Source organism: Callorhinus ursinus, unplaced genomic scaffold (genome assembly GCF_003265705.2).
Source record: "Callorhinus ursinus isolate GAN/ISIS: 27379988/994484 unplaced genomic scaffold, GSC_fseal_2.0 scaffold1, whole genome shotgun sequence".
NCBI classification, from domain to species: domain Eukaryota; kingdom Metazoa; phylum Chordata; class Mammalia; order Carnivora; family Otariidae; genus Callorhinus; species Callorhinus ursinus.
The window spans coordinates 137,616,043-137,629,043 of NW_027397063.1; the positions used below are offsets into that span (position 1 = coordinate 137,616,043).

General features: G+C 44.9%; 1 protein-coding gene across 2 annotated transcripts in view; it reads left to right on the forward strand.

The window, feature by feature from the left end:
• SEC22C (SEC22 homolog C, vesicle trafficking protein) overlaps positions 1–13,001 on the forward strand; it is a 30,650-nt gene that overhangs the window by 11,169 nt on the left and 6,480 nt on the right. For both annotated transcript variants that reach the window (XM_025883536.2, XM_025883543.2), the window contains exons 2-6: positions 2,928–3,136; positions 6,586–6,749; positions 8,847–9,026; positions 11,189–11,307; positions 12,528–12,593. In XM_025883536.2, the coding sequence (XP_025739321.1) occupies positions 2,955–3,136; positions 6,586–6,749; positions 8,847–9,026; positions 11,189–11,307; positions 12,528–12,593 (711 nt within the window). In that variant the 5' untranslated portion in view covers positions 2,928–2,954. The remainder of the gene's footprint in view (positions 1–2,927; positions 3,137–6,585; positions 6,750–8,846; positions 9,027–11,188; positions 11,308–12,527; positions 12,594–13,001) is intronic.

Below are 13,001 nucleotides of genomic sequence, written 5' to 3' on the forward strand. Positions count from 1 at the left end.
TTTGTGGGAGTAGGAAAAAGTACTTAAACTCCACCTTTCCAGAAGCAGAAGTCCCCAGTTCATCCTTTTTCGAGCAGTAATCAGATCTCTTATTCAAGTATAGACCATCTCATTCATAATCTGAGTTTGCAAACATCAGATCCCTACAGTACACAAAGCTCTTACCAGGCCCTATGAAGACAAAGAGATGAGTCTCTCCCTATTTGTATTAACATTTTTTCATCTTGTGGGATACAAAGTACATTTCACAGAGGAAAAAAATGCTCTTGTCTCTGTTCTCAGACACTACCACAGCAATGTGTAAAGTCCCTCCACTCCTCAGGAAGCTGCCGTCCTGTACACTCACACACTCATACATGTACACAAACACAGGTTACACTTAATATCACAGTGTCCCCTTCATTTAAGCACCATAAAAATTTTAAAGTGTCTTAAGTGGATGTGGGTTTTACTAGTTTGCAATACTAGGAACTTGATAGAACTGACAAATGCTTTTATTTAACTTGAATGCTGTTGTCTGAGGAGAAGCGGGTTTCATCACCAAAAGGATTAATGGGTGAAATAAAGAGCCTGGAGGGAATGTTTGGGTCCTTGAGAGAGTGGTAGAACTGGTTCTTAGATTACTATCACTTGGAAAGGTCACTGTTTCCCTTTTTACTGGTTTAAATCAATACCTGGCACATAGTAGATGTTCTATAAAAATAGCACTAGAGAGGATATTTGGGGGTTCACAGTTGGAAGAACATAGAATTTACTCAGCCCGCTAGAAAGTACCTTTCTTATTTTGCCTTGGGGTGTTTCTGTCCTGTCTGACTCTCCTGGTATCTCATTGATTCATTCTCTCTCTCTCTCTCCTTTTTTTTGGGGGGGGGGGCGGGGGACAGTACTCAGTGTCTAAATCTTGGCCTAGCATTCTTGTTGAACTTGTTGTTCTTTCTTAGCAAGTAGTGTTCTCAGAAACATCTTCATTACAGGTATTCTTAAACACTTCTGTACCAGCGTTGCAGAACGGCTATACCTTGCATTCACTGAAGTAACACTGTTCTCAAGATAGCAAGCAAGTTGTGGTTCTTGTTTCGCCCCTAAGCCCTAGTCTCACGTTGATCTTACAGTCTTTCCCTGTCTTTATCAGGGCTTTGTGCCTGTAAATCTTTAAAAAATTATTTCTAAATTGAATATTTCAAACATTCACAAAAGTCTAAGAAGGTAATGAGATTAAGCCTCCGTACACCCAAGCGCTGATGACCTCTTGGGTGCTGGAGGTCTCAGCATGGGCCAAGCAGCTGGAGCACAGCCCACAAGGCCTTCTGGCAGTTGGCCAGGCCCTGCCAGCAGTGTTGGGAACTTAGCAATTTTGTGTGTGGAGGTATTTTTCCTGGGCCTTTTCACATTTTTACTCCTCGATAGAAAGTGTAGGGAGATGGGACAAATGGACTTTGTAGAATCTGTTGGCTAGTAGACTAAGTTTTCTTTTTGCCTTCTCTTGTTTTTATACCACTGCAGTCTCTTCATGGGTAAAATGGGAATCATTATTCATTTATCCATTCTAGATGTGGTCTTTATTCTTAGAACTTACACTTAGGTAATAGAAACGATAAAAGTAAAACAGAGAACAGAGAGATAGGCTCTCTGAGAATTTAGAGGAGGTAGAAGTACTTCCGGCTAGACAAGTCTGGGAAGGTTTCACGGAAAGGGTGGATGGGAGACAGTCCTTGATGTGGATTTGGATATGGGGAGACCAGAGGAGTAGCAGACATGGGCCAAAGAATGCATCAAGGCACAGAGGTGAAGAGAAAAGTGTCCATCATAGGGGTTCCCCTTTCCTCCTGCTCATAGGAAATGAGAGGTCAAATGAGGTTCCATCTTTGGAATTCTTTGAAAGAAACGTCCACCAGTGTATGTACCTATTAACAGCCTGTCAAGTAGAGGACCTCACAAACCCAGTCTGTGAAACAGGATGTGTGGGTGCATGGAAAGACCCATTAAAGCCGCAGTGGCCGCCTCGCTAATCTCTGGTGGCAGGGCTACCACGGCCTACATGTGTAGTTTATGCCCTGGGCCCGCACCTGCAGAGTTAACGGATGGGGCTAAACCCAGCCAGTCTCTGCCAGCGGAACTGGTCCAGGCTGTTTCCACCCTGAGAAGCACCTTGTTCTGATTTGCCGAGGGCACCATGAGGGCTCAGAATCTGTTTCCTTTTGTTTCTTACTGGTGCCCACATATCATGGCCAAATATTTAGGATCTCACTGTCATATAATTTGCTAAATGACTTCCTTTAGCCATCTGTAGGGACTCAGTCATCATTTTGAAGACTGGCATGGTATCAAACATTTGCAGAAATTCAGGAGGATATACCCTACTCTCTCAGTTCCATGTTTGCCTTCTGTTCTCCCTGCCACCAACTCAGGTTGGATGCTCAAGAATCCCTCCACCACAGGTGAGGATAAGACAACAAAGCTGCTCAACACCTGCCTTCCCGGGTGACCTGAAATGTACAGGGCACTGGACCCCCCCCCACCCCTACCCCCCGGCTTCAGGGTCAGGTGCTTCCTGTCCCTTTGGGGCCATCTTGCTACCTGTGTCCTGGCAACCCCTTGTCGTTCCTGTTGCTCCTGAGCCTTTCTGGCACAGCTTCCTTGCTTCTCTATTCCTTTCTCCCTCATCCTGATTGGTTTCATTCTGGAAGGGGAGAGATTCGTTAGAGAGAAGGAAAAGGAGGATTACAGGTAAGGAAGAGACAGGAAGGAAAACAAAGGAGGAAGATAGGGAGCAACATAGCAGTAGAGGCCAGGAAAGTTATAATACAGGCAACATTTGCAGTTCCAGTGGGGGTGAAGGTGAAACCACCAGAGCGACATTTCGGGTGCAGGGACGTCTCTGTCACCATCATCTGCCCTCAGTAACAAGATGGCCTTGCTTTCCTCAGGTGTCCTCATGACTTCCCCTGCAGACCATGTCTATGATCCTTTTTGCCTGTGTGGTGAGGGTGAGGGATGGACTGCCCCTCTCGGCCTCCACTGACTTCTACCACACCCAGGATTTTCTGGAATGCCGGAGACGGCTCAAGACTTTAGCCTTGCAACTGGCCCAGTACCCAGGTCGAGGTTCTGCCGAAGGACGTGACTTCAATATACAGTAAGCAAGCATGTTCACTTTTCCAGACCATCTGCAAACTTTGGTTTACTTTTAACCATATATTGGGGTAATGTTAGGCTGATCACGTTGCGTGTTACGAGTGGGTAGGCTGTCAGACAGTGGTCTGGAGGTGGTGTGTATTTACAGCCATAGAATCAAGGGAGCATGATTATCCTACCCTTGCATGGAGCATGCCGCTCCATCTCCTGCCCTTCTGTCAGTGGAGTGCTCGGGAGCATCAGGAGACCTGGGTTCAATCAGTTTTCATGCCTTTAGTTTGGTAGTTTATTCTGCCTTAGATGGAGAGGGGGAGAGTCCAGATTATAACATCAGGGAGGGAAAAGAATGAGAGTGGGAAAGCCAGGAAAATAAAAGACTTATGGTTCTTGCCTTAGGTTTTGCTTTTTAAATTTTTCACCTTTTTAAAAATATTTTAAAAATTTAAAACTTTTCTCATTATGTAACAGGAGCAGGGGAGTGAATAATGAGCACAGGGAGGTCCCTCTGCTGAAGGAACTTAAAGTCTCATGAGGGAACAAGAGCGATAATTTAACTGAATATAATACAGTAGGGAAAATGCTCCAGCAGAAGCAGGAATCAAGTGGTTCCAATAATCCTAGTAATAATGGCTAGTGTTGTTGAGTGTTTTCTATATGGCAGGCACTACCCTAAGCTCTTTATTGACTTGTGAGGTGGGTAATAGTATTCTACCTGTTTTCCAGAGGAGGAAAGTGAGGTTAAGGGACTTAGCTGAGGTTGTCCTGTTAATACGTGGTATGGCCAAGATCTGAATGCAGGCAGCTGGGCCCCAAGGGCTGCTCCTCATGTGTTATATCATTTCTTATTCTAGGACTTAGAGCAAGAAGCCTTTCTACAGGAGGGATCAGGGGCTAGGCGGGGTTTGAAATCTCAAAATGGCTTGTCCTAGATTTTTACATCTTTGTTTTCCATTATTTAGGCCCTCACTTACCAAGTCCCCCCTGCTCCCCTTGAACAGTACATTTTTAGCTGGCCTGATAAGGTGGGGTCCTTTTAGGGGATTTCAGCCTCAGAATCAGAAAAACCAAAGGAAAAGTCCAGGCTTCACTCCAGTCCTGGTGGTGTGGTCGGGCAAGGAGGGACCAGTCTGAAGGGGGTGGCAGGAGGTGAGCACGTGCAGCTGTCACCCTGTGGCATGGGCTCTGGGTGCTCAGGAGCAAAAACCGAGCTGCATCTGCCTGCATTTGTGGCTCCTGTCTCTGGGTGCCTGAAACCACCTTCCTCCGTGTCCCTTCCTCATTATGCTCAGATTATCTAACATCCTATGGGGACTTGGTGCTGAACTGCAAATAGGAAAACTTTTCTCTGATAAGAAAAAAAAAGAGGTCTGTGACTTCAAATGACATTCTGGGTGCTTCAGTAGTTTTTTTAAAACTGGAATGTAAAATGTTCTGTTCATTTGTATTTTGGATTAAATGGTCATCATTATTTTTCACAGATGAAACAGGCTTTTTTTTTTTTCCATACAGGTAAGCAGTACTATAGCTTATTTTATAGTTAAGGAGTTGAAATATTTTCCCACAGCTACCATTAACAAATTACAACAAGAGGAATTTATTCTCTCACAGTTCTGGAGGCTAGAAGTCTGAAATCAAGGTGGCGGCAGGGCCATGCTCTCTTGGAGGCTCTAAGGAAGACCCTTCCTGTGCCTCTCTACTACCTTCTAGTGGTTGCTGGCAGTCCTTCCGTGTCCTGTAAAAGAGTTACTCCAGTCTCTGCCTTCTTGATTACGTGGCCTCCTAACCTCTGTCTCTAATGAAATTTCACACCGGTCACTGGATGGAGCTACTCTAATCCATTATAACCTTATTTTATCTTGATTGTATCTGCAAAGACTTATTTCCAAGTAAGGTCATAGTCACAGGCACTGGGAGTTAGGACTTCAACATATCTTTTTGGGAGACACAAGTCAGCCCACAAATAGGGGTCCTCTTTCCAAAAGAAATACCCATCCTAGAAAGACTTAACCCCTTCTGGAAAGTTCCTCATATAAGGAGGAAGTTATTCTTTTTTTTTTTTAATTGACAAAATTTTTATATAGAGACTTCCAATTATAAAAAGATGATAAAACAATACAACCTAAAAACTCTTTGCCAGAAACATCCTGAAATGTGGGTAAATGTCTATGAAAAAGTGTTTTAAATGTGTAGCTGAGCTTGAAAGAGAGAATTCCCAAGGTGCCAGAAATGAAGGGGAACAGAATATCAGGGTGCTGAGTGTGTGAGCTGACCCTGAGGCTCCTGGGTAACCAGTCATAAACTTAGGACTTGAGTTTCAGCATGCAGAAAGGGAGAGGCCTTTGGCTTATGTCGGGTGAGGTGTTGGAACAAGAGCCACGCTTGAAGAAGGCATTCTTGTCAGGCAACAGCCCTGGTGGCACGGTGATAGGTGAGAAATAGCTGCCCACCGGTACAGGAGTTGCCCATCTTTACTTGGCTTTGGATGGGAAGGAAAAACAAAGTCTCATCTAAGACATTGAAACCCTGCTTCTGTGGCTCATGTAGGATTGGAGTTTAAGTTTATATTCCCCCACGGTCTAGGAATTCCTAAACCAAGGTTCAATGATCAGTATTGGTTCCAGACTGATGACACTCCTGGAGTAGCTGGCCAAAGCAAATGGAAAACCACTCTGGAAGGAGTGTGCCACAACTCAGTCCTTGAGAGATTCTTACAGAGAAAAGAAGCTCCACACTGGTGCCCTCTCACCAAAAATTACAGAACACCAAAGGAGCTCTCCTACAAAGAGTGGGAGTCAGTAGACACCACAGAGAGAACTCGAGTCCCCAGAACCTGAAATGATAGCACGACAGTCTGGAAAGTAGTAGAAGAAGGAGAAAACCCTGCATCAGTTTTATGAGACCAGAATAACCCAGTACCACAACCAGATGGAGACAGTGCAAGAAAGGAAAATGATAGGCCAGTCTTACTTTGCGTAGACACAAAAGTCCTAAATGAAACATTAGCAGACTAACTCTAGCAGTTGCGTGTATGTGAATATGTACAAACTACCCCACCCCCACACCGCCAAGAAGACTTTATTTCAGGATGCCGGGATGATTGAACATTAGAAAGCTATCGATGTCGATTAAAGAAGAAAAATAGTTTGCTCTGTAGATGCAGAGAGGTCTGAGGCTACCTCTCCCTAGTGGAACATGCATCCCTCATGCAGGAATCAAGAAGAGTGATCACACACTGTCAGTGGCAAATTACTGCTCTCTAGTTTAGAGGAAGGACCAGCAGGGCGCCGTGCCAGGTAAGCCCAGCTGAAGAGACAATATACGTGCAGCAAATAGCTACAGGGCTGTTCAAGGCCAGGCAAGTGCAGGGCGCAGACCTGGTTGTGTCTGAGTGTGGGGTGGGAATACAGGGGTCTGCTCCCTGCTAATGCAGATGTTGCCCTTTTGTTTCAGTTTTTCTTCTTTGCGGGATGTGGCTTGCATGGCTATCTGCTCCCGCCAGTGTCCAGTGGCCATGGCCTTCAGCTTCCTGGAGACCCTGTGGTGGGAATTCACAGCTTCCTACGACACCACCTGTATTGGCCTAGCCTCCAGGCCATACGCCTTTCTCGAGTTTGGTTTGTAACCTTCTGTCTTCTATATTGCTCTCTTACGGCATTGTATGTGTTGAACTGATGGTTTAGATTTGGCTTTGACCATCAGGGAAAACCCCTGGAGGTGCTATGACATGTCACTGGAGATCTGCCTGGTACCCTGAGATTTCACAGTGATTGAAGTGGCCTGGAAGCTTCAAGCTTTAGCACTGTCTTCCCATCTCCTGGGAAGAGAATTTGAACGAGGGGCCTGAGGCAGGGTTGGGAAATGGTGAAACCCATCTCAGTTATCCACCATAATCCCCTGAAGCAGGGGTCAGCAAACTGTGGTCCGAGGACCGGCTGCCTATTTTTGTAAATAAAGTGGAAGGCAGCTACACTCATTCACTTACGGGTCATCTGTGGCTGCTTTGCCCCTCACCAGCAGAGTTGAGCAGTTGTGACAAAGACCATACAGGGTCTAGAAGCTGAAAATATTGACTACGTGGCACTTTAAGAGGATTTGCCACCCCTGCTCTAGAGCAGTGCTACTCAGCGGGTGGTAGGTGAGCTTGTTCCTCTATCGTGAGGTAGGTACCGAAAGTGAGAATAAGAAGTGTTTAGAAATTCATACAGTAATTTGACATTCCTGCAGTCTTGTTTTTTTAAAAAGATTTTATTTATTCATTTGAGACACAGAGATACAGAGAGAGAGAACATGAGCAGTGGGAGAGGCAGAGGGAGAGGGAGAAGCAGGCTCCCCACTGCCAGGAGCCCGACACGGGGCTCGATCCCAGGACCCTGGAATCATGACCCAAGCCGAAGGCAGACGTCCAACCATCTGAGCCACCCAGGCGCCCCACCTCCAGTCTTTTTAGTGCATTTTATCAAAGTATCAGTCTGCAACCATTTGGAAATAAGAAAAACTGGCCCTTGGCTCAGAGGTCTGAGAAATACTGCTCTGGAAGAGGATAGTTTTTTCCTCGGCGTTCCCAGAGAGGCCTCGTAGAGGCTTGATAATTACAGTGTATGCTCTGTTTTTCTCAGGTGAGTCATGTCATCCTGAGCTCTTGGGAGAACAGGAGTTGAGGTGGGAGTTGGGGGGCCTTCTGTGGCCTCTGTGTAGGCAGCTGCCATCTCTGTGATGCTCTTGAACGAGGGGCTGGCCACAGTTGGTGGATGCAGAGAAGTGTTGCCACATGTGCTTTCTGGAGCTCCTGCCAGAGCCCTCAGACTCCCTCATGGGACCCACCGGCTGCTGCATTTCTTTGTCACCCAAGAGGTGCTGGGGAAGTCCCTGGCACGCAGGCCTATGCCTGGTAGACCTGTGACACAGACAGAAGGTTCTCCCCAAGTCTCCCTGTGAGGCCTGGTTCACTGGTGCTCTCAGCCCCACTTCTTCCTGCAAAGAGGGCAGGCTGGCCCCGGACAGACCACAGCTGTGGCGTCCCTTGGCTGTCAGTCCATTAGCAGCTGTGGACTGTTCTTCTCCCCCCTCGGTTCTGCATGTGCCTTCCTTCTCAAGTGCCGTGCTTGATCTGACAGCAGACCCTGCCCCAGCATCGTGCGTGCTCCCTGCTGAGTGAGAGGAGAATATAGTAGTAGCGATTCTAGGTATGCATTATGCATCATTTTGCTTTGCCAATATGTATGAAACTCTACTTCAAATACTTATTAAAACTTGGTAATAGATTAATACTTTAAAATATATAATCTTAGTTTACATAATATATTCACATTTATTTGTAATTTTTTTCTCACATGCCTTTTTTTTAGGGTAATTAGTTCAAGAATAAGTCTCTCCCCTTTTTAAGCTTTGAAACAGTCGGTGAATTGCCCTGGATTGTACTACCAGTAGTGGCTGAGCTAAGACTCAAGCCCCTATCCCTTGACTCCCTCATCGCTGAGGTTCTGGAAAGCATTGTTGCCTTCTCCGTGGACACTCATGTTTTAAGTATTATGCATTGAAGAAATCGATGAGACCAGTAATGACGCGTAGTAATCATTTGACCTTTAGGTATATCTCGATACTCGGGCTGACCTACTAGCTTGCTTACAAATGTAAACTTCATTTTGCACAGATTGTTCTGTGATATCCATTTTGATGCAGCTGCTTAACTTGGGTTGCTCTCTTTTTTGCAGACAGTATCATTCAGAACGTGAAGTGGCATTTTAACCATGTAAGTTCCATTCAGATGGAGAGCAGCTTGGAAAAAATTCAGGAGGAGCTGGAGTTCCAGCCTCCAGTGGTTCTCACTCTGGAGGACACGGATGTGGCAAATGGGCTAATGAACGGTCACACACAGATACACTTGGAGCCTGGTAAGTGGTTTGCTGTGCCCTGGTGTTGATGAGGGTGAGGTGGCGTTAGGTATTTCAAATGGACAGTGACTTTTTTTTTTTCCAATCAGGGAGGTGTTTTGGGGGGTGGGTGTATAAAATATGTGGGAAAATATATGGACTGATCCTGTTTCCAGGTGACTGTTACAAAACACTTGACTGTTATGATAGTGAGTTGACTGGGGGAGGGGGCAACTCATGATGACTTTCAGAAGAGTGACTAGCTAGGTTGTTTTCTTAACCAGGATGAAATTTACAAGTTTAAACATAAAGGATGTCACTTCCTTAGATTTGTACATGCCCTCTCTCTCTCTCCCTCCTCTCTATTTTTCCCTTTGACAGTGAATCCTTATCTCATCTTATCACTTAGTGCAACATTGCAAATCTCCGCTGAGACACCCCTGTCCCCCTTGACGGAGGGAGGGAAGGGCTGTGGGGATGTGAGTAGGCAGGGCCAGAGCTGCAGCTTCTAGTGCTCTCAGTGTCTGCTTCCCTGTGAGCCCGGGGGACATCCCTCTGTCCCTGCGGATTTCCAAGCTGAGTGCCTTGGCATCCCGTGACGCAGTGTGGCATTAACACCATTAGCCACTCAATACCTAGCACGTAACAAAGCATGATTTTTTTTTTTTTTGCATTCCTTGTTACAGTTACACACAATTAAACCAATTTTTAATTAAAGTGGATATTTACATTCTAAACATTCTGTAGTGGTGTAAGAACTGAATCCTTCTTTGAGAGAGAGAGTTGTCTACACTGTAACAGTCTAATTATTTTAACAGCTTTTATTCTAAACTCATTGCTTGACCTTTAAAAGTGGTGTATTAAAAATGTTCACATTTTTGGCTTACCTTTGTGTTTTGATTTAATCTGTTTCAACCAATACATTCCTGGACTGGCTCTTATGCCAGTCAGTAAGTTGTCATTGATACTGGGAATGGACTTAACTTTTGTAGAAGGAAGACTGGGTATTTGAGCCCCAAACTTCCTCTTTTGCCTTATGTAAGGATGGGGTAACTTTGTAACATGTGTTTTGTTTTTTAACCACTTAGACAAGAGAAGCAAAATCCAGAAAATGTCAACTTGCTTATCTTTCTAGGACATTTTACTGTGGTTTGACTCACCCTATTGTCCCGAGGCTAGAATCTTTACAGGTAGCATGTTCTGTTCTAACAGGAACTTTGATAGCTCAATGGAGACTAACACACTAACAATAGGCATCAGTTGGGTTGTGGCTAGATATTTGTATGTGTGTGCGTGTGTGCGTGCGTGTGTGCGTGTGTGTGTGTGTTTGTGTGTGGGAAATGTAGGACAAGAAAGGATGATTTTAAAAGATCCCAGTAAGAGAATGGGGGTGGGGGAGAGTCACCATTTAATTGTGTGACCCGGAATCAGTCTTAGCAGGTATCTTTGAAGAGAGAATGATCATTTGTTCTAGAGTTCCAGAAACAGCTTATAGCTCAAATAATCAGTGTTTCCCTCCTCTTCCCAATTATTTTAGAATTTAAGAAACTGCATGTGCTGCAAATTGCTTTAGAAGCACAGGAGACATTGAATACTGTCCTTGTTTAGAAGTTGGGAGTTGAAGTATATGATAGAAATGCTGTCAGAATTTGACAACCCATTTACAAGTAAAGCCATAAATTGCTTTAAATCAAGATTTCTCAGTCTAAGCTGTATTGACATTTTGTACTGTGTAATCCCTCGCTGTGAGGGGCTGTCTTGCGCATTGTAGGATGCTGAAGCCTTCATGGCCTGTACCCACTAGATGACAGTAACACCCTGTCCACGGTGTTGACAACCCAAAATGTCTTCCAGGCGTTGCCAGATATCCACTGAGGGGCTAATCGCCCCCGGCTGAGAACCACTGCTTTAGATAGAAAGAAAATCAGGCCTTGAAAAACCTGTGCTTACTCGGGGAAGGACCTCTTTCTCGAAGAACTCACTTCGGATTCCCAGTTCCATTCTGTCCTTCATTTCTTGCCTTTTATACTCTCTAACAGCAGCTGCTTTTAATTAATACGTTTGTAATTCTGTGTTTAACATACTGAGCCTATCATTAGTGGAGGTCTAGTTAATGTCTTTGTTTATTTTTCTTTCATATAGAAATTATTTTCACTAGACACTTATTTTTTTTAATTGTGAAGCTCCTAATTTCCGAATGGAACCAGTGACAGCCCTGGGTGTCCTCTCACTTATTCTCAACATCATGTGTGCTGCTCTGAATCTCATCCGTGGGATTCACCTCGCAGAACATTCTTTACAGGTAACCTTTTTTATTATAGTTTAAACGGAAGGACCTATGATGGAAGAAACTGGTGGGGATACACTTTACTTACAAGGTTATTATGCACAAAGATTTCAAAAATTTTTAATTAAAATACGATTTTTATAGTCAAGTTTATTCTTTATAGTGGGTTGAAGAAATACGAGACTTGCTCTTTTGTATCTGTTGTCCTCAGAAGCCAGAGTGGCCTGCCGGGGGAGCTGGTGAGAAATAGCGTGCTACGGGGGCATCCTTGGGGCCCCAGGAGTCACTGCAGGGGCCCGATTGCTCAAGAGCAAATTTGATTCTCAGACTTTGAGGTTCAGGCTGTGTCCCCCTGGAAAAAGTTGCCACCTACTCTGATTTTTATCATGCAGATGCCACCTTCCCTGTGTCTTTGTCAGAGAACTGTAGCACCAGGAAGCTGATTTGCCAGTCTGCTCCAATCAAAGCAACTTTCTATTTCAGTGCTTTTAAAATAATTTTTTTTCTAAATTTTCAAGTATTTAAAACACTTTTAAAAAGTACAGAATCAGGGATGCCTGGGTGGCTCAGTCGGTTAAAAAGTACAGAATCATTGTGGGCATAAACAGATAGATACTACTTTTAAAAAATAGAGCCCTAATGCTCACAGCCATGACTGTGGTAGCCAAAGTCCGAAGCACAGCTGAGGCTGAGTCTCAGGAGACTAATGTAGGCTGACCTGTGTGGAGAGTGGCAGCAGTGACCACCTGTCACCACATCCTGTCTTTAGCCAATGTGTGCTGTGGTTCCCACTCCTATTTTTTATGATTATTCATGCCCAGATACTTACCAAGCGTCTGTACACACTAGAACAGGTGCCTGGCCAACAAGATGGTAAAGCAGAGTGTGGTGACATCACTAAGGAGGTAGCGGTCCCTGGAGGTGGGCAGAATTAGGGAAAGCTGAGTGCTGACAGATGAGTAGGATTTTGAGAGGTAGTGGCGTTGGGGGGCAGTCCAGGTTGGGAGCTTAGCACAGACGCACAGGGACATGAGGGTGCGTGGTGTGTCCAGGCTGTTGAAAACAGTTGCATGCCAGCCCTTGTTCTGGTAAATAAACAGGGACTTATGTCTCCTCCAGCCAGCGATTTTGTAGTGTCAGCCATACCAGAGCGAGTGAGGTGCAAAGGGCTTCATGTCCTAGTGTTTCCATTCATCTGAATGTTCCTTTTCTTGTGTTTCTTATCTTTGTTTTAGGTTGTCCATGAGGAAATTGGAAATATTCTGGCTTTTCTTATTCCTTTTGTAGCCTGTATTTTCCAGGTGGGTGAAACATTAACATTTCGGTGAGTGGGTTGAACCCCGTGGTCCTATTTTGTTCTTCTGTTGGAACCATCAGCAAGTTTCTAGATGTGATTTTGTTCCACCAAGGCATGTTATGGACAATACCAGGTCCTTCGTGGAAGGACCCTAGGCCCATCCTGCCCAGCTGTCTCATTTTACAGAGGAAGAACATTGCGCTCAGAAAAGGAAAGCCACTTGCCCTAGGCCACAGAGCCTTTGACAATGGCTGAACAGAAGCCGGGAATTTGGATTCGACTCCCAAGAAGGGAGGGATGAGCTTGCTGTGGGGATTGGGTTGCGCCTGACTAATGTGAAGCAGTGTCTTACTTATTGTCAGGGCAGTCCAGGTATAGAAACGTCTTTCTGGAGAAGTAACAACTACTTATA